Source organism: Anguilla anguilla, chromosome 18 (assembly GCF_013347855.1).
Source record: "Anguilla anguilla isolate fAngAng1 chromosome 18, fAngAng1.pri, whole genome shotgun sequence".
NCBI classification, from domain to species: domain Eukaryota; kingdom Metazoa; phylum Chordata; class Actinopteri; order Anguilliformes; family Anguillidae; genus Anguilla; species Anguilla anguilla.
Window position 1 is genome coordinate 11528280 of NC_049218.1, and position 27836 is coordinate 11556115.

The following is a 27836-nucleotide window of genomic DNA, read 5'->3' on the forward strand; positions in this document are numbered from 1 at the left end:
TGAAGGTGAGTCAACGTAATTAGGCAAGAGCAAATTAATCGAGGGAGTGGCATTTAGTGGTGCTGATGCTGTTAAGTTTGAAAGCCTTTTTTAAATGAAGTTTGTTAAAAAGTGACACTCAATGATTTAATGAATGCCAGAGACGCAGAGGAGGCTGTATTGGGGTGGGTGGGGGTGACATGCCTTGTCAATTATGGAAACAGATGCAGTGAATGTGGATGTGGTAATATTATACAGCTGAAACATTACATTAAGTTAAAAGGCAGTAATCCACTTCATATAACTGATAAAAGCTGCCAAATGAAAATTGTATCCTCTTGAAACCTTTGCCAGTGGGTTTGTAACTCGGGCTTGTTTGGGTGGCCTAAGAATAATTTGAATCAAAATGAAAAAACACAATTCCAATTATTTGGTTGACCGGTCAAAACATCACCCTTCAAACTTTCAAAGCTTAACCCAAAAATACTCAACCCATTCAGTAATGCCAAACGAGAAAAACGTAGGCCTATAGCCTATTGTACTGCAGTGCAGTAATTTGATCATTTTCAGACGAGCCAACAGCACTGAAAATCGCGATAAAATGATCATTGCTGTGTTTGTCAGGTGATCTTAAAAGTAAAATATGACGTAGGCAGAAGGTAATTTTCTCTGTAAATATTGTAATCAATAATAACGTGTGTTCTAAATGACCGTATTTTAGTTACAAGATGCTGTGCCTGCCAGATCAAGTTGCATGACAAGCGATCTGTCAGCATGCCCACAGTAATAAACGGGTCAACTCGGGCGGTAATTAGAGCCTATTACGGCAGTTCAAGAGCAGTCACAGCGGCTGTCTGATGTACTGCACGGGTTGCCGTAGCAATGATCTGTGTCAGTTCTTCGATGATTGCTGGTAAGATGGCGTCGGCGCACACACGGGCGAGTCTGGACTCTGCAGGCGGATAAGAAAGTGAACACCGAGGGCGCCGATTTAGACAGACATTGCAAAAACGTGCATACCGCAGTAATATTAAATTTATCATGTTGGGTTCCATGCACGGCTAGAAAAGACCCACCCTCGCCTTGGTATGGAGCCCCCGGACCGCAGCGATGATAGCAGGTAAGCGAATGGGAGTAATTCGGTGCAATTTGCGAGCTACATGAACTACACAGCCGGGACCTGGCCCCTGCCACATTGTGAGCCTCTTGTGGAAGTCGAAACAAATTGATGTGAGCGCATGCGCACTATGAGATCGGTGTCTTCCTGTCAAATAGTGATCACCGTGCATTTGCAACCCAAAGTGAAAAGTTGCAAACTTTTGGAAGAAAAAATAGACAATTATATAAATATTTGCATTGGCTTTCCGGTCTCTTGTGAAAAGCGAAGGGGCTGTGGAAAATGCTTTTCGTCTGAAAAAGGTAAAATTATTGCATCGATCTGACATTAAGCAGTTACAGCATAGTTAGCTTGCGAGCAAGCTAGCTAGCTACCACTCGCCGTATTGTCTGCATACTTTCCAGGGTAGCATCTGATTTATTTTATCACAAAGTTTTCAGGTTAAATCCAAGCGCTGGACGGGGACTGCGCATGCATGCACATCCAGTTCTCTGAAATATCTAAATAACTTTTGTTAGCTGGTAAACTAAACATAGGGCACGCAACAGTTGAGTATTATGACCATGGTTGTTGATTTTTTTTTAATTCTACCGTCTTTGTCTGGCTGTCCCTCTGCAGGGTCTTGAAATGTGGAATCTCAGCTGAATCAACATTCTCTCGCTAGCTAATGCTAACGTTGTTATGACTGACAGATATTGACGTAAAAGTGACGCCGTGGGTACCTTGGAAATGTCAGGTTTAGCTTGCATAAGACGAACTACAGTTTCACCATGTCCGAGCTGCTTGCATTGGGTGGCGACCCTTATCTGCGAAAATTGAGCCCGCTGTGTATCGGGTAGCTTAGCTAAGTTCTATCTGATGGACATTTCGAAGCTAACTAGCTAACTATGTACCTTGGTAAATCGATCACACACAGTTATTGAATTGATTTCCTGTGGGTATCTTTATGAAATCGTAGTGCATCAAGGTAAGGTGCTAACCAGGCGGATATCCCATAACCTTTTTGCCCATCTATGTTGTGACAAGTGTTACTTTGCTAACTAACAGTCAGCTGTTTCGGCAGTTTTCTGCTTTGCGGTGATGGCACTTGATAGCACACGGGATTGTTTTTGCAGAGGATTGCACTTGGCTTGCTCGTGAGGCGTGCACATTGTGCAATAATAAAAGGAACACTCACGAACGCGTTCCACGCCTTTATGGGTACTTAGCTGGCTATCTATAGACATTCATTTTGACTTGGCTGCTAGCCTGGTGTTATAGGCAGATTGTAGGTGTCCTAACCAGGTTTGCAATTTAATTTAGTGAAAACCAGTATGCTATATTCAAGAGGAATTTTAGTCAGACGTCAAATTGGTAACTTGCGTTAAATAGTTTAAAATATTTTACCTTTGCACTGTTTTTTTTTTTTTTTGGGGGGGGGGGGGGGGCATTAGAGAACATTTGAATTCATGGCTGAATTTTTTGTATTGTTGGACTTTGAAACTCCGCACACAGCAGTGCAATTAACAAGCGCGCTGCCAAGTTTTCTGGCCGTGTGTTTTTGTTTTAATGTCTGCAGCTGACCCCGCACGACGTCATTGGGCGAGTTTGCGGCGACAACCTCTATGGAATGTGGTGTTGTGTCTCTACAATAGCCCCTGTCTCCTTCATTGAACTGATATTTAATGCTGCAATCATTTTGTTTAAGGTTTCCTGCATTGACTGTCCACTCTGTTCAGCTGCAGCCGACAGGACAGAACACTGCAGACAGTGTCTGTTGTTTACGGGTGAGAGAGGGGTGGAGAGCAGGGAGTATTCTGTTCTGGCCTCCATTTGTAGAGGCTTATTGTATTTTTTGTGTGCAGCACATAACCATGCCTTCAGGCACTTCCTGGAAATGCGTGAAGCAACTCGACCAGGCTGGCACTGCCAAGGTCTTGCTTCTTCAGTGAGAGGTGGGTGGGTCGGTGGAGTTTTGAGAGGAAGTGGGGTGAATACCTCAACGATGACATGACGTTAAACCTCCCTCTCCCAGGAAAAGAGGGGCCTTCGTGTTGGCTTTGGGAATGTCACAGAGACCCCTCTATGGAAGGGAGGGGCACACAATGCATGTGATTGTGCAGTGGCCTCACTCAACATGTGCATGGTAAACCTAAAAGTATTTATCGCTTTTATTGCTGTCTGGAATATGCAATGCTAGATTAACATAATTTCGGTGTTCCAACCTCCTCCCCCCCCCCCCCCCCCCCCCACACACACACACACGCACACAGACACTCAGACGTAATCGCACACACGCACACACACGGACACACTCTCACAGGCATTCCTGAGATTTCAGAATGTGCTGTATATAGTGGGAAGTACTGCCAGGGCTGGATCTCATTATAACATTATTTGTTATATTGTTAGCAGGCCCTTTACCCGCGAGCGTTTGGGCCCGTGGCCAATTGCTGTACTAACCACAAAATTCTGAACCTCCCTGTACTCTCCGAAATAAATTCTAGATGCGACACTACCCCCACCCCCACCCCCCTGCCAAACATATGCACACGCCACAAAGGCATGCTCATGAACAGTACCTCTCTTAGCACTGCCCCCTGGTTTTGTTGAATTTTGGAGCATTATTAGGTTAGTGTTGTTTTCCTTTCCAGTCCTGTCATGGTGCATTCAGGCTTCTGAGGACCTTGGAAGTGCTTTTCAAAGCTGTGCAGTTCTGTCTTTGGTCAGGAAGTGGCATTGCATTATTGAGGCCATTATTTCATGACTTGTTTACTTAGCGGAGGCCTGTTTCTAGGGTGACTTGCACGCTGTGCGCATTAATGTATCACAGATTCTGGCCGGACCAAGGGGATTTAGATAAAGCAGTGAATGAACGGTATGATGGCAATGCTTTCATCCATCTGGACTTTGGTCTGCACTTATGACCCGCTGGTAAGACCCTGTGAGGTCCTCCATATAAATGCACATGCCATTGATGGCCTTTGGACTGTAAATTCGCTGTGTTATTGCTGAGGTGTTTCTGGACGCTGGTTTAAATCGCACTCCAGCTTCCTCTCGGAGGCGTGATGGTTGGCATTCTTTGAATTTCCACATTTCACTGTTTAGCTGCCAACAACAGTTGCGCTATGTTTCGTGCTCAGTGCTCGAAGGTTATTTCTTGGTTATTTCAGGATAACCATGAAAGAGAAAAGAGATATTTTACTATACCAGAGAAAGGAAATAGCTCTGTTATTCCAGTAAAAAAGGAAGCTAGCGCTAATTCATTCAAGGAACTCTGTGTTTTTCTGAACATAAACTTGTGCAACCACATCACTAATTTATTGTCTTGCCGGTCACAGTTGTAGCTTTGCTGTTGAGTGGAATCTATTGGATGTGCATTACAATAGGTTTTGGCTCATGTTTGCCTTTTTAGAGTCATTTTCAAAGAAATGCATTTTATCACGTTTCCTGAAAGGTTTGATTTTTGCAGTCTGTGGTCAATAATGCAGAAGTGCTACTATGCAGTATGTTTGTGGAAAAATATCAAATCTGTTGTCTGTAGAAATTTCTGTTAGTAGTGTAGGTCTTTTGGGGAGGGGCTTATTTGTGAATGTCACTTTGACAGCATTGGACATTGACGGGCACGCTGACACGGCGGCTGCGCAGTCACGTTCTCTGGGCAGCCGATGACGGGACGCCTGGTGCATATGTTCTTTTTTAAAATGGAGTCACTTGTCAAATGTAGACCCGAAGGCGCAGTCTCACCCCTTCCTGGGGCCTCCCGCTGATTTGTGTGGCCAGGCCATGTGCTAACTCGCTTGTTTAGGGCACGGCAACTTCAAACGCTCCCTGCTCCTGCCTGCTCTTCGTGCTTTCTCCGGCGTCTCGCTCTGCAGCCGGCACCATACGCAGCGCTGGTGGCCTGGGGGGAAGGGGGCAGTAACTATGTGTAATGGGGGGGGGGGGGGGGTGCGCAGGGTGGTGGCATTGGACATGTTGTTTTGGATGGTCCTGGGTGTCCGTGTGAGTGAGTTCACTAGGTTCCTGGAAAGTGCTTCATGTCAGATCTTTGCCAGCAGCACTGTGGTGTAAGGTGGAGCTGCAGCCTCAGTCCAGTGCTATTACATATAAACTTCAGGAAGTTAGCTGTGCAGCTGGATCAGTCTGCAGCCTGTGGGCTTCTTGATATGTGACGCAGAATTAAAAGGTCTCCTTTGTGCAGATTAGCTGGGGCTGCAGTCCCCTGCAAACCAGGGCTCCAGCCAAGAGAAGGCACCGCCATGCTGGGCTGTAAAATTAAAGACACGAAGTAAAATGATTTTACGGGGGAAAAAAAGGCCAGATGTCAGGGGAAAAGGTATCACTTTACTGTAGGCTGTGCCAACTCAAGATGAGGGGCTGTCAACTGGTTGTGATCCAGTGACCCCCACCCAGACTCAAAGGCATCCAGGGGAGCCCCATCGTAAGTTTAAAAAGAGGTTGCAATTAAGGGGCACGGGGGGGGGGGGGGGGTTAGGAGATTACAGTATTGCGGACTGGGATGGTGGGGTTTAATAGTGCGGACCCCCTACAGTACCTTCAGGTTGAAAACCCAGGCTCTTTACAATAGTCAACAAGCTTCAGCATGGAAGTGAATACATTAAAAAGGAAAAGAGAATGAGATGCTCTGTGCATTAAAATGAGACTCTACAAATGAAATGTCCAAATTTAAATTTGCTGCATGCCGTCAGAGTAAGAAGCATGTGTTTTACAACCCTCGTTGCAGAAGTTTGCTGAAATATCCTGCACATGCAAAGAACTACAAATGGTGCAGGTAGTGTGGAATTAGGCCACTTCCCGTTCATAGCAAATAACTCTGGGTTGTGCTGCAGGCCAGGACCAGCTCTGCTAACATTCCCCCACCCAGCAGAATGCACCGCATTGCAAAGCGTACAAAAAAAGCCTGTTTGAGAGGCACAGATGATGAAATGAATATAAAGATATCTCGGTGGCTTTAGTACATGGCTATTGGCTACATGTCGCGCGTCACTATGACGATACTGTGCACAGGCGGCCCCTGCTTGAGTGCAGGGTGTGTGACCGCAACCTGGCCATTACTGGCCATTAGGAAGGGCTGTTGTGCAACAGTCATGGCTGCTACTGGAGGGGAAGAGCTGTGCAGTTTCCATGCGAAAGGCAGCTGCAGACAGACCCAGGAATTATTATATTGACAAAAGTCAGGGACAGATGTATTGATCATTTTCAATTAACCTCTCCCAGCTGGAAGACCGAGCCGACGGTCTGTTCAGTCTTACGGGTGGAGGAACACACAGCACTGTGTGCCAGCATGTAGATGATATGTGGAATTGTGCTATAGCCTGAAGAACAGTGAGTCAGCGACTACAGTATCGTGCATAAATAGGCTATTATTTATTCAGTTTTATGTTATTCCCCTTCTCATTTGTTCTGCCCAGTCACTCTCGCGCTGCAGTGCTCATCGTAGCCTCTGTTGTCGATTTTGGGAGAGTGCAGGTTAGCATTTGCTCTGCTCAAACGCATGTGATCTTCCATGCAGCTTCTTATCGCACCACGCTTCACACGTCGGGCTACCAGAGACACGAGCTGGGAGAAGGCCCCGCGCAGCTCAGCAGACAAACTGGGGGGGTCGCTGGCGCTCGATGACACTCTGCTATCCCGGGCGACACTGGAGCCAATTATGCGTCGCCATACGGGGCTGCTGGCTAGTCCCGCTGGCACGGTCCTGATTCAGTACCAGACTGCCCTGTCTGTGTGCTAGAACAGTGCCTTAACAGGATAAGCCATCCAGCAGCCCATTATCATTATTGTAGGTTCCATTGTAATTACTGTTGGCAGTGCCATTGCTGCACAGTTGTTTTTTTACCATTTGGTTTCTTTTGCCTCACTATTGCATGTGGTGTTTTCATTGCCTGTGTGTGCCGTGGCATTGCAAAACCCTGTGTACTTCATGGCAGTAAAGTGGATTATTATCAGACTTGATGCATGGAGGGAAACCAGAAGAGACAGAAAGTGAGATCGAGAGTGAGATTGCAAGACAGAGAGAAACTGAAAGGGAACGAAGAGAGAGAGAGAGGAGGGGAGGGGAGGGGAGGAGAAGAGAAGGAGGGAGGGAGGTTCTGAGGTTTGGTCTGACAGAGAAGGAACCAGAAAGGAATATTGAGGATGGTGTTGGGCGGGGAGGGGGGGGGGGGCGGGGGGCGCGGCCCTCTCATTGTCAGGACGTGGACATGCTGTTCCCCAGGCAGGGCGGGGTGCAGTCCGTCCCGTTTTCGTCACATAACTTTCTCTCTGACGGCAGGCTGGAAGGGCGTGGCCGTGGTTGGCGGTGCTGGGCGGGGTGCTCCGGGGGAAAAGGTGTAATTAGGGATCTGGAGTGTGGCGTGCAAAGCAGACGGGGCGGGAGGCGGAGAGAGGTGTTCGTACCGGTCGGCACCACGCTGGCTCTGGGGGGTGGGGGTGGGGGGGGGGGAGGAGAGAGAGGCCAGCTGTCTGACACCGAGGAGAAATAGCCTAAATAAATGAATGAGTGGTCTGCTGCCCCGTGCCAAGGTTGCGTACCGGGAGCTGGGCCTTGAAGCGCTGAGCGGTATGCCGTGCGGTTTGTGCGCCTGCCTCCTGCTGCGTCTCGCTGCTGCTCACTGCTGCTCACTGCGTCTCGCTGCTCACTGCTGCTCACTGCTGCTCACTGCGTCTCGCTGCTGCTCACTGCTGCTCGCTGCTGCTCACTGCGTCTCGCTGCTCACTGCCTCCTGCTGCTGCGTCTCGCTGCTCACTGCTGCTCACTGCGTTCTCCTGCAGAGGGAGAGACGTGCTACCTGCGCTCGGTCACTGCAGGAGCCGTTTCACACAAGCACGGTGGTAATCGGGTGGATTATTAGCTTATTGCTCCGGACATACTGTTGAGCTTCTTCTTCTTTTTTTTTTCTTTTTTTTTTTTTTTTAATGTGCATTGATTTTTAAAGTGTAGCTTTTATTTTTCTAAATTATCTGAGCAATCATTTGCCAGTGAGGCGATAAGTGTTTTACGACATCGTTGGTTTTTGGAGTGCATGCAGGCCTGGCCTCGATCATTGCCTCCTGCTAATTTCCACAAGCCTTCTGGTTCCTAGGTAACAGGTAGATAATCGCAGGGTAGCAGGTACACAAGTAAGAACGTTTACCTGTTTTTCCGGTAGAATGTTTCAATTTGCTCACATTTTTCAGTGTCTCAACGCCAGAAAAATACAGTGCGAATAATGAAAATGGCTGAAGCCTTCCCCCTGCGCCAGCGGCTGTGTTCTGGTGCGGCCATTGTGAGCGCAGCGCTCACATGACAGCTGGGAGCAGGTTTTTCAGCACGAGACTCGCTTCCACGTGCCGCCTGCGCACAATAGATGCAGCTCCTGCTGGGGGCAATTGGCTTGACAGCGGTTGTGTGTGGGGGGGGGCGGGGGCGGGGGGCGGGGGCGAGGGCGGGACAGAAAGGCGACTGTCGGCAGCCTTTCATTTACTTGCTTTTCCACAATTTTTTTATCGCGTTAAAACTTCATTTTACCAGGAAGTCCCCCCCCTGAGAATCCCTGTCCCAAGGTGGACCTGACTGAGAGGGTAGCTAATATTTAAAAGCACGATGTCGAACGTAGGCAGAAAAAAACACAAAAATCTGAAGCGGGCTGTTAAAAAAATATGCAATATTGCCACAGACTAAAAGCTGGAACATACATTTTGTAGCAGGCTTTGAATTTTGCTCTCAAGGTTGGTTTATGCTATGAAATGATCGAGCTGTAATTAGGACTGGACAGTTTTCCAAGACCACAGAACAAAGTGGTCAAAGGCCTTTTATCTAAAAATGGATCTGGGTGTTTGAACTTTAAAAAAGACACTGGATCCCAGTGATTGTTTTGTAGATGAAGACACACCAGCCTATTACCGTTCGCGTTGGTCGTGAGCTCCGGCTAAAACCTCTGGTATTGTAGGCAGCTGTGGTTTAAAGGCTTGAGGTCAGTAGCAAATTGCAGGACTGAGTGGGAAAGTGAGTCCGGTGTCTGAAGTGAGGAAGCTGAGGCAAGCGTGTACGTATTGAATCACAGCCTTTGATCATTTTTGTTGTGAGTGTTGACTCCAGTTCTTAATGGCGAGAAGAAATTTGGCCTTTTCTTTCCAGCCTGCATGCAGCTGATGTAAAGGAAGCCAGGCTTGCACCCTCCTCTGTCAGGTGGGTACGCTGCCTGTCAGAAACGGAAGATCATTTTTATTTTTTTTTTGGGGAGGTGGAATTTGCACGCCTCGGGGTTCTGACTCCCGCGTTCCGCGCCGCGCTCCGGTGCTCCTCCGCTGTCTCCAGGCAACCAAACAAACAGCAGAGCAGCAAGTGATGTCACGGTTTTCCCGGTCATTCCACTGTGATGCAGTCACCCCTCTGGCGGTGTGCGCCATGCAGGCTCTGTGCAGAGCGGCTCGCGGACGAAACGCACACGTGCTTAGCGCACACACGCGCACACACGCGCGCACAGCCTCATGAGGAAGCTCTGTTCCAGCAGCTCTGCTCTGTTCTTCGCAGCGTTTTCCCCCATGCGGTTCCTCTGAATGCGTGTTTTTGTGAGTGCGTGCCCGTGTGCATGGGGGGGGAGGGGGGGGAAGGTGGGAGGGGGAGTTTCTGGCAGTTAGCATTTTTTCCGAAAGTCTTGGAAAGCGCAGGCGTACGAGCGGTTAGTTTCCTGTCGAAGGAAGGAAAAGGCGAGAAAAGCGCCCGTTTCCCCGAAAAGGGCTCTCGGGAAGGGGCAGAAATAAAACGAGCGGTTCGCGCGCGGCCCAGTTCGCCACACGCGGCTCCAGCGGTGCGGCCTGCGCCCGCAGAGGAGAGCTAAGCGGCGGCGTGCTTCCTTCCCTCGCCCGCGGTACGTGGCACGGCCCGCTCGGCTGGCTCTCCCCGTCACCCCGCTTCGCATCTCGCGCGTGGCACAGTGCTGTGCTCCGGCGGAGATTTGAACCCGGATCCCTCCGCTCCACACGTGACTGTAGACGTGACTGCGTATGGTAATGCACAGCTGCTCTTATAAACCTTGTGCCGGGATCATTCTGCTCTTTGCCAGATTCCCGAGCTTATTTGTACCCGGCCTGGAGCACGCACTGTGTGGCCCATAATTCCTAGGCTGGTGCGATTTGGTGTGGTGCGTTGGAGTCCTATTTCCTGCGTGGGCGTGGGACCGTTCTTACATTGCTGGGAAGCGTTCACACAGCAGGATGAAGTCAGATTCATACCGAGTGTGCAGGTTTGACTGTAGCGCTGCTGGAGGTGCTGGGGAATCGGGGAGCAGCACGCAGGGGCAAACCGCTCAAAGGGTCTCCTCTCCTGGGGGGTCATAACCCCTCCCTACTGTAGGTGGTTGTAGTTGCTCTGGGCTGGAGAAGGGCAGATGGGCAGTAGAACTCTCTCTCTCTCTCTCTCTCTCACATCCTGCTCTCCAGTTCATTGCTTTCTTGAGTGAAAGGCTTTGTGGGCTGATCCAGGGATTAGTCCACCTCTGTGAAAGTGATCCCGCTGCCCCACTGCCTCCTGTCCGCCCTACCCCACACCCCTCAGCCACCCCCACCTCCCGCCCACACCGCACGCCCTCCCCCGCCCCCGCCCCACACGCACAATTAGTGTGAGGCAGCGTGTCCCAGATACAGCTGAGTGACAGTGTGGCGTGCGGCGAGCGGGTCCCCTTGGGGTGCAGTAGAAGGGGCCCCCTCTTTATCCCGATCTGTGGTCTTTGTCAGAGGTTCAGCTGCCCCCCTCCCCCGCCCCTTCTAATCCTATTAAAAAAGCCTTTAGATGTGCTTAAGGAACAAAGCCCTGCTGCTGTAATTGGAGTGCGCTGTTCTGCTTTCCATTCTTCCTGTTTGTTTTTCTCTTCCTCTGAAAGGAAGCATTTCAAGAACATTATCCGTTGTTTTGTCTTTTTTTTCTTCTTCTCCTATTCTCTCCATTTTGATGAAGGCGAAATCACCTCCTCTGATCTGGACGTGTTGGAATGGCAGTGGAAAAGGCATTTGTTGTGGAAGGGTGCAAAAGTATTTGTTTTGAGTGTCATGCCCCCCCCCCCCCCCCCCCTTCCTTTAACTTGATAAGTGCGGTTAGTTTTCCCCTGAGAGGTTAAGCAGGCTGGCGGGGGGCGGGGGGCGGGGGGCGGGGCTGTTGTTTGTGCTGCTGGTGCTTACGTAACTGGGGAGAGCAAAGGCCTGGCCACATACAGCCAGGGGTGACTGACTTCTGATCCCTTAGCAGGTGGCCAGCAGGGAGAGAGGCGTTTCAGTGCAGTAATGCATGCCTTTCCTTTGTGTGTGTGTGTGTGTGTACGTGTGCGTGTGTGCTTGTGTGTCTGCGTGTGTCTGCTTGTGTGTCTGTGTGTGCGTGTGTGCATTCGTGTGTGTGCGTGTGTGTGCATGTGTGTGCGCGTGCATGGGCGCGCGTGTTGCTTTCACCTGGGGCTTGGGTGTGATGTGAATGTGTGTGTTACTCTGACTGTGCGCGTGTGTGTGTTGCCGTGATGTGGGGCTTGATTGTGGCGTGGATGCGTGTTGCTTTCACTGATCTGTGTGTGTGTGTGTGTGTGTGTGTGTGTGTGTGTGTCCACAGGCGGGACCGTCCTGCGGAAGATGCACAGGCCCGGAGCGCAGAGGTGGATGAACTTTGGGACTCCAGCGAGGGAGAGGATGCCCCGTACAACACGTCTCCGCCCTGCACCCCCCGGCAGATGAAACGCATGTCTGGCAAGCACCAGAGGAACGCCTCCGGCAGGTCGGCAGGGCGCTCGCCCAACAAGGGTAAGGGTCACCCGCCCCAAACGCAGGAGTCACCGAGCAGCCTCCCAAAAGATGAGAAATGGAAAACCAGGAAGTTAGAGAAATTAGGTTTTCTGAAGAAGGAGGGAGAAAGTGTGTTTTTATTTATTAGAGAAAAATTGATTTGCTATCAAGCTGTAGAAAGACTTGAACAGGGACTGGTCAGTGACTGAGTCCAGCCTGAAGTTTGGCTTGTAGAGGTGCGCAGGTCTTGCGGTTATGTCAGGTTTAGTTTATACCTGTGACAGTGAGGGGTGTGTGAATGGTGGTATTTGGTCCCCTGCAGCAGTCCCACAGGGAGCTGCGGTAGTGACCGGCTGTGCTGTTTGCGTTTCAGCGGAGAAGGCGGCCCCTGCCAGCCAGGCCGCCAGCAGAGAGAGGGAGAGCGCCAAGCCCTCGGAGCCGCCGGAGGCGCCCAGCTACCGGCAGGACAAGAAGCAGCGGGCCAACCTGCGCTCCAACGAGCGCGATCACAAGAAGACCTTCGAGGGCTCGTTCATGCTGGACCCCCTGTCCAAGTCCGCCCCCTTCGGATCGCTGGGCATGGACCCCCGGAAGCCCTACCTGAGCCTGGGGTGCGGCAGCGCCAAGCTCCTGGTCACCATGCCCCACCCGCTGGCCCGCACGCACCGGCAGACGTCCCGCACGGACTGCCCCGCCGACCGCCTCAAGTTCTTCGAGACGCTGCGGCTGCTGCTGAAGCTCACCTCCATGTCGTCCAAGAAGAAGGAGCGGGAGCGGGAGCAGCGGGGCCTGGAGAACACCGGCTTCCTGGGCCAGAACAACGAGGTGATCTGGCTGGAGCTGCAGGCCTGGCACGCCCGCCGCAGCGTCACCGACCAGGACCTCTACCTCTTCACCGCCCGCAAGGCCATCCCCGACATCATCAGCGAGGTGCTCAACTTCCGCGTGGACTTCCGCAGCCTGAGCGGGGCGGGGCCCGAGGCGGGGGACGCGGGGGACGCCGGGCGCCTTCTGGGGATGGTCGCGGGCCGCCTGGGGGGTGAGGGGGCGGTGGCGGAGGCCGGCGTCGGGACAGACGACCCTCAGGCCGCTTTCGGCGAGTGCGCGTCGGGGACGGTCGGGGTGTGGGCGGGAGAGGGGGAGGGGGCGGGGGCGGGGGCGGGGGCTGACGACCCGTCCACGCCCCTGGGCGGGGCTCCGGACTGCCGGGAGCACCTGCAGCGGCAGCGGCTGGCCTTCGAGCAGGTGAAGCGGGTGATGGAGCTGCTGGAGTCGGTGGAGGCGCTGTACCCGTCGCTGCAGACGCTGCAGAAGGACTACGAGAAGTACGCGGCGCCCGACTTCCAGGCCAGGGTGCAGGCGCTCTGCCTGTGGCTCAACATCACCCAGGACCTCAACCAGAAGCTGCGCATCATGGGCACCGTGCTGGGCCTGCGCGACCTGTCCCGCCTGGGCTGGCCCGTCTTCGACATCCCCTCCCCCCGCTGCTCCCGCGGCAACGAGGACGACGACGAGGACGAGGAGGAGGAGGAGAACGACTCCACCGCCACCTTCACGGCGGACAGCGACCCCGAGGAGGGGCCGGAGGGACCGGAGGGGCAGGGGGAGGGAGAGGGCGAGGGCGAGGGGGAGGGCGAGACGTCGCCCTGCCTGACGCCCAAGCTGGCACGGCTGCTTTCGGAGGACGAGCTCCTGGTGGTGGCCGGGGGCGGGTCGCAGGAGGTGACGGCGCCCCCGGAGGGTGGGGCGAGCGGGGGGAGCCGCTACTGCCCCACCTCCATCTACAGGCCCTTTGTGGACAAGGCCCTGAAACAGATGGGCCTGCGCAAACTCATTCTGAGGCTCCACAAGCTGATGGACAGGTCCCTGCAGAGGTCCCGCGCTGCGCTGCTCTTCCACACCCCTCCACCAGAGGTAAGAACTGTGTGTGTGTGTGTGTGTGTTCCACACCCCTCCACCAGAGCTAAAAACTGTGTGTGTGTGTGTGTGTGTGTGTGTGTGTGTCTCTGTGTGTTTGTGTGTGCGCACGTGTGCTTCTGTGTGTGTGTTCCACACCCCTCCAGATGAGGTAAAAACTGTTTGTGCGTGTGTATCTGTGTGTGTGTGTTTGTGAACTATATGTAATATTTAGGGACAAATATATGTGTATAACATTATACACAATGTGGTGCCCCTCAGTTCTCCGAGTTCCCAGACCCCCTCCTGTACAGCGACTACCTGCCGGAGCTCTCGCGCCACCTGTCGTGTGGCGGCCGGGGGCTGGGGGACGCGGGAACGGAGCGGGTCTCGTGGGTGGAGCTGCTGGCCATGGAGCTGCCCTCCTTCCAGCCCGCGTTCCTGGTGCTGTGCCGGGTTCTGCTCAACGTCATCCACGAGTGCCTGAAGCTGCGTCTGGAGCAGAGGCCTGCCGGAGAGCCCTCGCTGCTCAGCATCAAGCAGGTCTGAGACTTACCCAGTCACTCACCCAATCACTCGCCTGCTTACCAACTCCTTCGCTCACTCACCGAATCACTGAATCACTTGGCTGCTCGCCAAGACACTCGCCCACTCACTGAATCATTTACCGGCTCAACAAATCCCTTTCCATCTCACCAAATCGCTTACCCATTCACCGAATCACTTGCTGACTGAATCACTGATTCACCCACTGAATCACTCTCCCACTCAATGAATCACTCACCCACCAGTGCTCACTAGTGTGAAAGAAGCAGCGAATGTCCTCACTTTTCATTCCATCATCAACCCGCAGGCCTGATTCACCTGGACACATTAAGAGCTTTTTTAGTGTTGGTGTCACAATGCATGACCGCGTGGGTGTTCTGACTGTGCGCACGTGTGTGTGTGTGTGTGTGTGTGTGTATGTGCGTGTGTGTTCCAGCTGGTGCGCGAGTGTAAGGAGGTGTTGAAGGGGGGGCTCCTGATGAAGCAGTACTACCAGTTCATGCTGCAGGGCGTCATCGCCGACCCTGATGGCTTGCAGGCCAACGCCAACATCGACGACTTTGAGGAAGACCTCCACAAGATGCTTATGGTACGAGCCTGCGATCTGGCTAATGCGTTCCTTGAAGGCGACTTGGAATGCAGCGTTCTGGCCCTGAATTCCAACAGGGGACCGAAGGTCAAAGTCTATTGAAAGTGCTCCGCTAACAGTTTATACCAATCATAAAAGAGAGATTTTTCAAACACTTAGTCACCAACTGTAGTAATTCCCAAGAAGCAGTGTCCATGATAGCACGTGGTGACTCTAGTGCATCTAGTAACCAAACAAAAGTTTTTTTTTTTTTTTTTCAGGGAGATGCCGTTTTCCAGAGATTGGGAGGGGGGGGGGGGGGGGGGGTTGTGGGAGAGTAAATGTGGTTTTCTGTGTGAAGGCCACAGGAGACGGCAGTTAGTCTGGACTGTGGAATAAAGGGGGGGAAGACTTGGGAGGGCAGTAATGTTTGCACAGGGGCTGGAGACATAATTCCAGTACAGAGTAATGACACAACTGCTGCCAAGATAGCATTGAGAACACAGCCTTCTGCGCCAGTCTTAATGGTCTGCTACCGTAGGCCTCATTAAGAGGATATTGCATTTAGGTCTGTCTGTGCATCTATCCCTCTCTCCATATTGTAGGGTGGTTTTACAGAAGTGTGCCCCTTATAAGACCCCCAAAGGAAAACTGACTGTTTACTGTGCTGACAGGGAGTCAGCAGGGTTTGATAAAAAGATGGTGGCAGTTGCTAAACGTTCTGCTGGATTAGCATTATGTAAACCATAACTGGCATCTTTGATAGTGTGGTCAGCTAAAGGTTAGCCTGGTGTGATAGGCTTACAGAGATTGGAAAAGCAGGATCGGTAATGTTACCGTTTTGTTGTGATTGTGTCCGTATTTGATGACTTGGGGTTTTCCATTGATCTTTAGATGTATGAGGAGAAAAGTGGAATGGTTTGAGGAGATTCGTCAATAAGACCTGTGCGTTGTACACACATAGCCATTCAACTACACACATTTTGCACCATTGGCTTCACTTTAACCTACGTGCCATTTGGTGTATCTGAAGGGATTTTTAAAATATCGTGCGGTTGAATTTTGAGCACGTACTTAAAGTCCATTTACCTGTGCGGGGGAGTTCCTTCCTCTGACTCCCACAAGGGTTGCCCCCCTATATCGAAGCAATTGTACACCTGTGGCACTATTGTTTGACGTCCCTCCCCTTCCCTGCCCCCTTCCCTCAGGTGTATTTCGATTACATGCGCAGCTGGATCCAGATGCTGCAGCAGCTGCCCCAGGCCTCCCACAGCCTTAAGAACCTGCTGGAGGAAGAGTGGAACTTCACCAAGGTCATCACCCCCTACATTAGGGGCGGCGAGGCCCAGTCTGGATGCCTCTTCTGGTTAGCCCTCCCGCTTTCTGCTCTCCTTTCTCTACCTCGTAACGTCTTTCTCTTTCTTTCTGTTTCTCTCTCTGGTTTTGTTGTTGTTTTCTTAGTCCTTTTTTCGACTTCTGTATTATACCCTTAATATTCTTTATTTTCCTATGTTTCTTTTATCTATATGATCCCTGTGTGTTTCCTCAGCTATATGCTTAGTCTAGCTAGGCTAGTTTAATTAGTTACTCGGCTAGATGTTGCTTAGTTACTAGGCTAGGTGTTATAGGCTAGCACGTTGAGTGGAGACTGCTAGGCTAGGCTAACACTGCTGTGCATTAGGAGTGTTCAATATCTTTAAGGTATTGGAGAGAATGTTCTTATTATCTAGCAGATTATGTTCACTGTTTGTGTGACCCTCCCCCTTCACCCCTTCATCTCACAGTGACATAGCTGGCATGTTGCTCAAGTCCACTGGAGACTTCCTGGATGCAGGCCTGCAGAAGAGTGGTGATGAATTCTGGGAAAGTGCAGATGACAGCACTGCCTCTGATGAGATTAGGTGGGTCAGGAAACTGGGAATTATTACTGTGGCATGGACCGTAACTAGCATTCATTTATTAACACTAAACAATCATGTGATCTTTAGCCAGGCGTTGTTCACAGGCACATACACTTTTGCCTTTGTTGCAACTACTTGTATGGCCTATACGTCTGCATCCAGACACTGTGGTAACCATAACGATGGGTTGTCTCCGCAGGCGATCGGTCATCGAGACGAGCCGTTCTCTGAAAGAGCTTTTCCACGAGGCCCGCGAACGGGCGTCCAAAGCGCTCGGCTTCGCCAAGATGCTCCGCAAGGTGAGCTGGACTTCCGCCCCCCCCCCCCCCCCCCCCCCCCCCCCCCCCCCCCCTCCGCCTACCCCCCAGTGCACCTCAGGGTTCCTGTGGGAGGGTTTGTCATTCACCCCCGCGCCTGCCTTCTCCTCCGCAGGACCTGGAGATTGCGGCCGACTTCAGCATCGCTGCCGGAATCCCCGGCCTCCTCAGTGCCCTCAAAGCAAAGAACTGCGTCAAGGTAGGAAGAGGCTACGCTCTGTCTTTGGCTGCCACGTAGTCCTCTCCACCTCTCCTCTGACCTTTCACCAACAGCCTCTTCCCTCTGTCACTCTATCTGTTTTTCTCTCGCACATCTATCCTAGCCACGACTGGGAAAAATATTTTGGGGGGAAGAACCTTGCACTGTGGACCCACACCTCTACGTATGTCTTTGGGTACATCAGAGTGGACGAACAGTCAGGCTGTGCTTGGTCTGCCAGCTTTGGCTCCGCTTCATAGCTAGCCTTGTTCAAGCTCCAGGTGTAACCCCCCCCCCCTCCCGCCTCTACAGGTCCAGATCCCGGGATTGGAGGAGCTCCAGGTGTTCGTCCCGAGCGGCCTGGTCTCCCAGCGCCCCGTCATCCTCCAGCTCCTCAACGCGGCGGCCGGGAAGGACTGCTCCAAGGAGCACGACGAAATGGCGGACGACGAGGCCTACCTGCTCATGAGCAAGCAGGGAGCCGGGGACTCGCCTACGGAGGCCGACTGGGCGCGGTGGGAGGGAGCCCTGCTGAAGCTGGTGCCTCAGACGGAGACTGTGGACACTCTGAGGGCCATGAAGGTGCACTGTTAGCATTGCATATCGGTTTGTTGTTTTTTCCTCTCTCCACTGAGAATGACCCTGTTTTGCACATAGTGACTTTGCGGGTAAACACGACGCTAAGAATAGTCGCATGTGGTTGGTGTAACTGAAGTTGTCAGAAGCAGCCTTTTGATGTTCGCGCATCTTCCTGAATTCTCACAACTTCTCCTTTACCTCCCACTGCCCCACCTTCCCCTTTTCTTTTCCTCCCTCTCAATTTCTGTCTCTCCCTTTGTTTCTCTGCTAACGCCCAATCACACCCTGTACGTGGCCCCATTTCCCTTTTCCTCTCAATCCATTCCCCTCCTTCCAATTCACTTCCTCTTCGTAATGCTTCCTCTTCTCTCCCCCTCCATCACAATCCACCTCTTTCTGCCCTTTTCCCTCTCGACGCTGTGCCCCCCTCTGGTTGGCAGGTGGATAACCTGCTGCTGGTGGTGATGCAGTCGGCTCACCTGCTGACCCAGCGCAAGGCCTTCCAGCAGTGCATGGAGGACATCCTCACCCTGCGGCGAGAGCAGACGTCCAGCCAGCCCCTCATCGCTGGAGCCTTGGAGCAGCTTAAGGTGGGGCCTCTGCTCCCCCGTCCCGTGCCCCCGCACCCCGTCCCGCATCTCTGCACCCCATCCTGTGCCTCTTCACCCCGTCCCACTCCTCTGCACCCCATCCTGTGCCTCTTCACCCCGTCCCACTCCTCTGCACCCCATCCTGTGCCTCTTCACCCCGTCCCACTCCTCTGCACCCCATCCTGTGCCTCTTCACCCCGTCCCACTCCTCTGCACCGCATCCTGTGCCTCTGCACCCCATCCTGTGCCTCTGCACCCAGTCCCACACCTCTGGCTCCCCGTTCTACGCCTCTGTGCCGTGTCCCACACCTCCACAAAACTGGGGCAGGCCATCGGCTGAGCTGCTGCTGTTGCGTTGCCTAAAAACAGCCGCCTGCAGTGAGAAAACGCTGAGAGGCGGAAGCCACTTCCTCTCCAGTCGAAGCCAAAAACCCCCGATCAGCCACCCGCGTTTCCTCTTCTCTCGATAAGGCTGCGATGAGTTCCTGTGTGGCAGAGTTGCGGTGAATGCGTGCGCTGATCATAGAAAGCTTTTTCTTTTCTCTCTCCTCTCAGAACGAGGCCCTTCAGCTGTGCATTAAAATCAACACGGCCATCGACCGGGTGGAGTACATGTTCACGTCTGAATTCGAAGCCGAGGTGGAGGAGTCGGAGTCCGCCACTCTGCAGCAGTACTACAGAGAAGCCATGATCCAGGGCTACAACTTTGCCTTCGAGGTCAGGGTTCAAAGGGTCAGAGTTCAGTGGGTCAAAAATACAAAAGCCACGTGCTCATGTGTTCAGACTTCACACGTAACTGCAGTTGCATTGCAGTGCGTAGATGTTTCCACAACGCTGTAGCCAGGTTCAGAAAATTTTAAATGCTACCTGGGTTTATTATTTAATTAATCTTAATCACACTGGTTTTCAAAACCTTGTAAACTGTAAAACAGAAATGAGGCCTCTTTATTATTTTACAAACAGTATTAATTAAAGAAAAGCCTCCAAAAAGACCCCAGTGTGAAATAACATAATTAATATTCATTTTCCTGTTAGAACGTGCAAGTGAATGTTGAGTACTTCATAGTGAATCATTATTTACAAAGTGAATCATTATTTACACAGAACAGTTTTAAACAAGGGGACTAACTCCACTGTGGCCTGCTTATAGGTATGGAATATTGAAATACGCATCAGATTAACAGATTTTCATCTCTGGTGTTTGTGTACGAGCTGGGGTAAGTGGAAAATGAGGGTTAGTTTGTTCCATTATTTGTAGTGGTTCTAGCCATTCCAGCACGTGCCTGGCAGGTGGTTCATATTTGTATTTGTTTTTATGCCAAGTTTTATGGAAAGTCCTGGTGCAGAGGGAACGTCCCCTAGGAAAGTGGGGGTTTTTTTGTGTCGTATTATGGGATTGCGGCATTATGGGAATGCTTTCCGCTTTCTGCATTTCAGTACCACAAGGAGGTGGTGCGCTTGATGTCTGGGGAGTTTCGCCAGAGGATAGGCGATCGGTACATCGCCTTCGCCCGAAAGTGGATGAACTATGTCCTGACAAAATGCGAGAGTGGGAGGGGCACACGACCCAGGTGAGACGAGCGTCTCCATTGGCAACCATATGAAATGACTGTGGAAATAGTTTGTGTGTGTGTGTTGGTTTTCTCACTTTGATTTGCGTTTTCTTTTTTTTGTTGTGTGTTTGTGTACATACACAGATGGGCTACTCAAGGCTTTGACTTTCTGCAGGCGATTGAACCTGGTTTTATTTCAGCACTGCCTGAGGACGACTTCCTGGTAAAAAAAACGTGTTAATTTGTGTTTTAATTGTACGTATGTGTGTGTTTGTGTGTAAGAAAGAGGATTAAGAATTAAAGTGTTTCCAGATGTGTTGTTCACTGACCCGACTGCCAGCCAATCCACGTTTTTTAAAGTTTGGTGTCACTGTTGTCTTTCAGAGTCTGCAGGCCCTAATGAACGAGTGTATTGGTCATGTGATCGGGAAGCCTCACAGTCCTGTCAGTGGCCTCTACTTCGGTAAGACCTTCCCTTGCTCCACTCTCAGTTCGCCATCAACTGCCCCAGGGTTACAAGTTGGTCACAATCACTGAAACTGAGCTGGCCAATCAACAGACATCAATTCGCCTTCACATCATACTGAAGACATGTTCTGAACACCATTATACTGAAGACGTGTTCTAAACAAAACACACTGAACAATAGATGTATGACCTCTAATACCTACATGTGGATGTGGATGTGGAAGCATAATCCAAGCACGTGACTCACTACGTTTTGATTCATAATCATTATTGTGATCGCAGTATTAAAAGGGGGGGGGGGGGGGGGAACCCTCTTAATGGGACACTTTTTTGTTCACATTTTTTCACTGGTGAAGAAAGGTGATACTATGGGGGATTAGAGGGCCTGGTTTAATCAGTCTCAACATTGTGTAACGTGTGTTTGCTTTTTGTTTATTTATTATTTACAATAAAGAGCAGCGCAGGTGAGTGTGTATCTCTGCCTGCTTCTGGACTAGAGCCAGAGAGAGACACACGCACACACACACACACACACAGGGTCCTGTGCAGTGCTGTGTGTGAGCGTTCAGGCGTAGATGCTTTAAGGTTTCGGGATGGGCTGTCGAGTAGCAATTTCATGTCTTTTCAGGGTCGAGGAACAGCCCCCGGCCCGTGAAGGTACCCCGCTGTCACAGCGACCCCCCGAATCCCAACCTGTTCATCCCAAACGCAGAGAGCTTCAGGTACGCCTCCGGTCACATGACTACAGCAGCGCCGAGCGGAACCGCTGGTACTGCTAACGTGTTTGGGTTCACGCTTGTGTGCTGGTGCGTCTGCAGGCACTTTTTTCCCCTGCATGTTCTAACTTTTCTTTTGCAATCAGTGGGCATTTAATCACTAGAGTGAATGCAATGTAATTGGTGAACAGCCATCAAATGCGGTTTGAGTTCAGTGTTATGTGTACACATGTGAACATGTATGTTGTATGTGTGATGGTGTGGTACATTATGGTAGCATTTCTCCTGCTTACAGCAAGATGTTGCTCTTGGTTGCTAAACCAGGTCGACTTGTCATTGGTTGAACGCTGCGCCTTCTGATTGGTTTTAAAAGTGAAAGTATGAAGAGAGAGGTGAAACGGGCCCCTCCTAAGATCAATCAGTGAGGAGATAGATGTGTGCATGTGTTTGCGTGCAGCTGTGTGTGTGTGTGTGTGCCTGTCTGTGTTTGTGTCTGTGTGCACGCGTGCCTGTGTGTATTTGTCCGTGTGTGTGTGTGTGCCTGTCTGTGTTTGTGTCTGTCTGTCTGTGTTTGTGTCTGTGTGTGCACGCGCGTGTGCCTGTCTGTGTGTATGTGTGCGCCTGTCTGTCTGAGTGCCTGTGCATGTGCGTCTGTGCTTATCTTTGCGTGTGTGCCTGTGCACGTGTATGCCTGTGTGTGCCTGTGCACGTGTATGCCTGTGTGTGCCTGTGTGTGCGTGTGTACATGTGTGCCTGTGCGCGCGCGTGTGCGTGTGTGCCTGTGCGCGCGCGTGTGCGTGTATCCCTCCCTCCCCCCTCCCCCCCTCCCTCCCGTGCTGGAGGCAGAGCTCCTCCTCAGTGTGTTTTTTCGCCGCAGCTCTCGGAGTCTCCCCTGCGACCTTCGGACCCCGCTGTGCCCCACGGGCCCCCGCCCAGCCCCTGTGGGCCTTGGGGAACCAGGCCACTCCAAACCACCCTGCAGCACCCCCAATGACCTCAGGTAGCCTTGTACACCCCCCCCGTAAGACCCCCGGTGCCCGTATGGCATGCCCTCCTGTCCTGCCCACCCAAACAACCCATCTTTTGTTCCACTGCCTACCAGCCAGGGTCCCCCAAACTGTCTTTTCACTGGCATTCAGTGAACTAACTGATCAATCACCCCTGCAGTTGATTGATCAGCTTAAGTATAAAGACCTGGTTCCTGTTCACCCCTTTGCACCCTGCTGTGATATGCGCAGAACTGCTCCAAGTGTTCGGCTGTCAAGCGGAAGTGCCAGCGGCCAGAAAAAGATTTGTCCTAAAACGTGTTGCATTGTCACAAGTACGCATCGCACCGCCACGCCTCGGGTTTGTGACTGTGCTTTTACAGACGCCGCCATCCAGGCTGCTTTGCGTAGCGCTCAGTCTGTGCACTTCGAATATCGTCACTTGCTGCGGCAGCTTGATTTAAAGGCCGTCGTGCACCGCCCAGGATTTGAGCCCTACTGGATCACGAGTCTGCTTCCCTAGACACCGTTCCACAGCCAGGAAAAAGGCCTACTGTATATGTTTGGTGGAGTGTTGGGTGGTGAGACTGAATGACTGACTGACTGAAGGTTTTGAAATTTGAAAGCCTGAGCCTAACCCGATATCTTATGAGACATAAGTTCAGGTCGATGCCGTTTCAGACTCTTGCTGTGCATGGAGAAGCGAAAATGTGCAAGCAAATGCTACCATTGTTAGCGGGACTGATTGAATGACTGATTCTTTAACACTGTAGCCTGCTTAACCTTGTGGCTTTCCTGAGTAATTTAGACCTCTCCACCCTGTGTAGACGTCTCTGTTGGCTGCCTGGGATGAAAGCTTGCTTTCCGGTGCTTATGACACACGTGTGTTTCTGAGTCACTGGCTGACAGATGTGTGTGGAGAGGGTGATACTCTCCTGAAACTGCCTAACATATAATTAATCCAAGCCAATTAATATAAAAATGTGTTACCATGGTTTTCATTCGATGTTTACGACTTTAATTGCTAGGGAAATCTATTAAAAAATTAATAGGAATTATCCAGTGGCAGTTTGTATGACACAATGAATAATATGAATAGCGACATAATCACAGGCATTGGAAAATGCTTGAGTAATTTTTTCTTAATCCGTTGCTCTAGAACCATTACTACCAAGATTTTGACATTAAATGAATCCTTGTGCCAATTAAACCAGTGCTTAATCACAGTGGAGTGAGGGATTTTACAGACGTCATATATTGGTTGCTTAAAAATGTATATCAGTAAATGGATTTTATGTAATTGCTTTTACATTTTAAAAAATTTAAATTTGAGGCATGTCAGAACTAATATTTTTGATATCAGAGTTTTGGCTGTTAATCAGTTTTTAAGGTGACCCATTGTAGTATTATTGTGGGGGAGGAGGTGTGAGATGGCTGGCTTGGGAAAGAGGTGGGGAGGGGGTTACCGTTGGTGACTGTGTCCGACTGTGTCTGGCCCACGCAGAGGATCTAATCTCCACGAGAACGACCGGCTGTCTTCGGTGGCAGCGGAGTTCAAATCCCTGAGCCGCCACTCCAGCCCCACAGAGGACAGAGAAGGTTGGGGAACTCGTTCAACTCTCTCTCTCTCTCGTTCAGCTCTCTCTCTCTCTCCTTCTCTCTGTCTGTCCGTCTCTGTTGGCCTCTCACCGTTACTCATTCCTGGATCCCTGTCTGTCTGTGTGTCTGTCCATCATGTCTGTGTTTGTAGCCTGAGAAAATTGGGAGCCTTTATATTCAGTCTTAAAGTCTGTCTGGCTGACTGCTTATCTGTCTCTCCAGAGCCGTCATACCCAAAAGGAGACCCTAGCACCTCGGCCAGACGGAGCTGGGAGCTTCGCACCTTCATCAGCCAGTCCAAGGGTGAGAATCAGAGGTCCACATTAAACCTCTCGTACGCGGGACAGGCCCGCATGGACACGCATTCTCCAGCATCTCAACTGACAGACCTTTGCTTTGGTATCTGGAGAGTTCTGTCATTGGGCACCAGGCGGCAGCATTTTCACAGAATGGAAACTTCAGTTCTTTCATTGGGGCACCAGGTGGCAGCATTTCCAATGAATATCCCCCCCCCCCCACAGTCATGCATTTTTTCCTCCTTCCCGTTCTCCACAGATACAGCCGCCAGGCAGAGCCCGATGGAGGCTGTCCGCCGCTCCATCCGCTCCTTCGAGGAGAAGCGCTACGCCATCATGAAGCAGCGCAACATAATCGGCCAGGTGTGCCACACGCCCAAGTCCTACGACAACGTCATGCACGTGGGCCTGAGGAAGGTCACCTTCAAGTGGCAGAGAGGCAACAAAATCGGTACGATGCCAGCACCTGTGGTATTTATCCCTAACTTTCCATTCTCCTTGCCCCCGCCCCCATATCTTTGGTTGTGGTGTTGTAGGTACACCCTCCTCATCTCCACGGTTACAGTGTTCTAGTATCCTTTCCCATTGGAAACTGTGTGAGGAATGGCAACTCCCCACAACTCCACTGCGATAGTCCTGAAGCCCCATTGCAGGACTATTCTCTGACGTTACGTTTCACACACTGCGGTGTAGGACAGTGGCCGATGAACCCACTCACCAGTGGTGTCCAGGGATGTTCATTTTTAGTTTTCATGCAGTTCTTTGCCTCTAATCGTTCCTCTCGATTTGATCTGTGCAGGTGAGGGTCAGTATGGGAAGGTATACACCTGCATCAACGTGGACACTGGAGAGCTCATGGCCATGAAGGAGGTGGGTGGGGTCAAGCAGCAAGGTCATAGGTCAGAAGTCATTGTATGTTAGCTTGCACAGGAGTCATAGTGTGAGCTCACCAGCAGACCACCCTCAAGGAAATTTCAGTAGCACACTTCACTGCATTAACAGTGTTCCCCTGTGCTGTTCCAGTCATGGGCTCTTTCCCTGTTTCTCACGAGTACAGATCAGGTTCCAACCTAATGACCACAAAACCATCAAGGAGACGGCGGACGAGCTGAAAATCTTCGAAGGAATCAAACACCCCAACCTGGTGCGCTACTTCGGAGTGGAGCTCCATCGGGTGAGAGCAATCAAACTTAGTCAGCCTTTCTTATGTCTCCTCTCTCTCTCTCTCACTCTCTCTCTTTCCCCCCTCCTAGGGGATGATGTACTCAGGTGTGTTCAGCTCAGTTTATAGGATGTGTACATGTCCTGTGTGCAGTGTGTGTGTGTGTGTCTCACTCTCTGGGTGCGTTCACAGGAGGAGATGTACATTTTCATGGAGTACTGTGATGAAGGGACTCTGGAGGAGGTGTCCCGACTCGGCCTGCAGGAGCACGTGATCCGTCTCTACAGCAAGCAGATCACCACGGCGATCAACGTGCTGCACGAACACGGCATCGTGCACCGCGACATCAAGGGTGAGTGCCGGTCTGGTGCAGGTGTACTGTGTCATGAGATGTGGTGTCAGTGGTTTAGATGAGGAATTTCACACCTGTGTTTGTAACATAAGAACAACCAAAGAAAGGGGAATTGGCCAGTCAGAGAGAGGAAGCTATTGGCCCTGATTGTTAAACAATAACAAACACATCATTGTGTTGAAACACATTACCGCATTGACATGACTTATGGAGGATTGGAGACTGGGCTTCCTCTGATACTTGAATCCTCAATCTTATCAATGGTGTCTCCACCAACTCCGCCCCCAGGAGCCAACATCTTCCTGACATCATCGGGCCTGATCAAGCTGGGTGACTTTGGCTGTTCAGTCAAGCTGAAGAACAACGCTCAGACCATGCCAGGCGAGGTGAACAGTACCCTGGGAACAGCAGGTGAGCATCTTGTGGAGGAGAAGGAGGAGGAGGAGGAAGGGGGGGGGGAGTTTGTGTGCCAGACAAACTCTCAGCTGGTTTTACAAAAAAGTCCCTCACTGAATGACTGTGGTGAAGACCCAGCAATGTGACTGGGTCAGAAAATATGATCAAGATTAAATAAAAACATGACTTAGGGGCTGGAGGTGTATTTTTGGTCTGTGGCGTGCGTAGAACGGGCCTTTAGACTGTTGTGATGGCACTCACTCCTACACAAGGCAGTTCGCATTTTCTTCAGCAGATGGCACCACTGAGCTGTGTGTACATGTATGAGCACAGCTGGAGTTTCTCAAAGTGATGGGGTTTTCAGTGTTATACAGAGGCATCCTCTGTAAAATAAGATACTATAGAGAAGGGCGACTGTCTAAGGTGACACATTTTTCAAGTGTTTTTCCATCTCAGTTAGGAATTCAAAATCTCTCTCTGTCTCTACTCCAGCGTACATGGCTCCTGAGGTCATCACCAGAGCAAAGGGCGAAGGTCACGGGCGAGCGGCAGATATCTGGAGCCTGGGGTGTGTCCTCATCGAGATGGTAACGGGGAAGGTGAGGTGTTTGAACAGTCCTGTCTCAACTCCTTTCTCTCAACGGTTAATGGTCTTGTTCTTCTTCCACCTATTTCTTCCTCGGTCTTCTCTTCTGTGGCACAGGTAGTTGGTATCTTCATTTGCACAGTCCACAGTTTTATTTCAGCACTGAACATAGTCAAAATAAACGGATAGTTCACACGTTCTGCCCCCTCTCTCCGGTCCCTGGCACTGCTGGTTAGGGCGGTGTGCGAGAGTTAAAGTCTGTTGGGAGCAGGGCTCAAGTCGAGCCCCAGTGCGTGTGTGGAATTCGCATGCTTGCCCCCACATGTCGAGCTGGCTCTCCCGCAGAAACAGGTTTCTGGAGAAACAGGTTAAAAATCTGTCTGCTGGCCAGTCTCTCATACCTGGATCTGCCCTGCCTTACCAACACCCATACTAGGAGAACCCGTTCGCATTAGGCACAGTGGGTGCTTCTGCGATAGACATTACCATGTTGTACAACTTTCAACGTGTACATCAGATTGGAACTTCAGACTAAGGGCACCGAGCATTGTCCTGTGGAAATTAATGATGAACAATTGTTTATGAACAATTAGAACCGACTGAGGTTCTTTGATGCTGGGTTTTGATTGTCAGAAGAACATTGCGTGTAGGTGACTGACAGCTGCCTTTATTTGTGTGTGCGCGTGTGTGTGTGTGTGTGCACGTGCACAGAGGCCATGGCACGAGTACGAACATAACTTCCAGATCATGTACAAGGTGGGCATGGGCCACAAGCCGCCCATCCCAGAGAAACTGAGCACCGAAGGGAAGGACTTCCTGGGTCACTGCCTGGAGAGCGACCCCAAACAGCGCTGGACCGCCAGCACTCTGCTGGACCACACCTTCGTCAAGGTCAGACACACATGCGCCCGCAGATGCGTGCAAACGCACTCCTTCACCACCCCTCCGTCAAGGACGCACATACAAACGCATGCGCACAGACACACACAGTAAAAAACTAAAACTGCTGGCTGTCTTAAACACCTTCCTGTTGGCTCAGATGTATGTAGTCATAATGTGGAATGGCTCTGTGATGTCTTATGTCATTATCTCATGTTAATTACAGGTTTGCACAGATGAAGAATGAAGAATGAGTGTCCTGGACTTTCTCGCCTTTAAAAAAAAAAAAAGAGAAAAAAAACAACCCCAAGCACTACTGTAATATGAAATTAAATATGAAATACAATATTTACAAGGAACTGCGTTCTCAATAATTGGGCCGAAGAGAGGGGGTGTTTTTAA

At 51.1% G+C, this 27836-nt stretch overlaps 1 protein-coding gene and 1 long non-coding RNA gene across 6 annotated transcripts; one reads left to right on the forward strand and one right to left on the reverse strand.

Annotated features, from left to right (window-relative positions):
- Nucleotides 1-638: 638 nt before the first annotated feature.
- Nucleotides 639-1135, reverse strand: LOC118217897. Its single transcript, XR_004763333.1, has 2 exons — nucleotides 1056-1135; nucleotides 639-931 (listed from the first exon to the last, which is right to left on the reverse strand). It is a non-coding gene; the product is annotated as an uncharacterized LOC118217897 (long non-coding RNA).
- On the forward strand, nucleotides 894-27728 carry map3k4 (mitogen-activated protein kinase kinase kinase 4). Of its 5 annotated transcripts, none has more exons than XM_035400072.1 (27): nucleotides 894-1099; nucleotides 11676-11863; nucleotides 12219-13759; nucleotides 14024-14284; nucleotides 14724-14876; nucleotides 16064-16221; nucleotides 16640-16756; nucleotides 16956-17055; nucleotides 17189-17272; nucleotides 17585-17854; nucleotides 18292-18441; nucleotides 18997-19158; nucleotides 19879-20012; nucleotides 20139-20217; nucleotides 20379-20457; nucleotides 21091-21184; nucleotides 22056-22178; nucleotides 23669-23763; nucleotides 23986-24066; nucleotides 24319-24510; nucleotides 24859-24929; nucleotides 25117-25233; nucleotides 25414-25573; nucleotides 25862-25984; nucleotides 26462-26568; nucleotides 27267-27446; nucleotides 27661-27726. In XM_035400072.1, exons 1-27 carry the CDS (start codon nucleotides 1068-1070, stop codon nucleotides 27679-27681), a joined length of 4872 nt encoding a protein of 1623 aa, XP_035255963.1. In that variant the 5' UTR covers nucleotides 894-1067; the 3' UTR covers nucleotides 27682-27726. The 5 variants fall into 5 exon arrangements, with proteins under 5 accessions (XP_035255963.1, XP_035255964.1, XP_035255965.1 ...); XM_035400074.1 differs by lacking the exon at nucleotides 894-1099 and adding an exon at nucleotides 1245-1398 and having other exon boundaries at nucleotides 27661-27728; XM_035400077.1 differs by lacking the exon at nucleotides 894-1099 and adding an exon at nucleotides 1519-1643 and having other exon boundaries at nucleotides 27661-27728.
- Nucleotides 27729-27836: the final 108 nt, after the last annotated feature.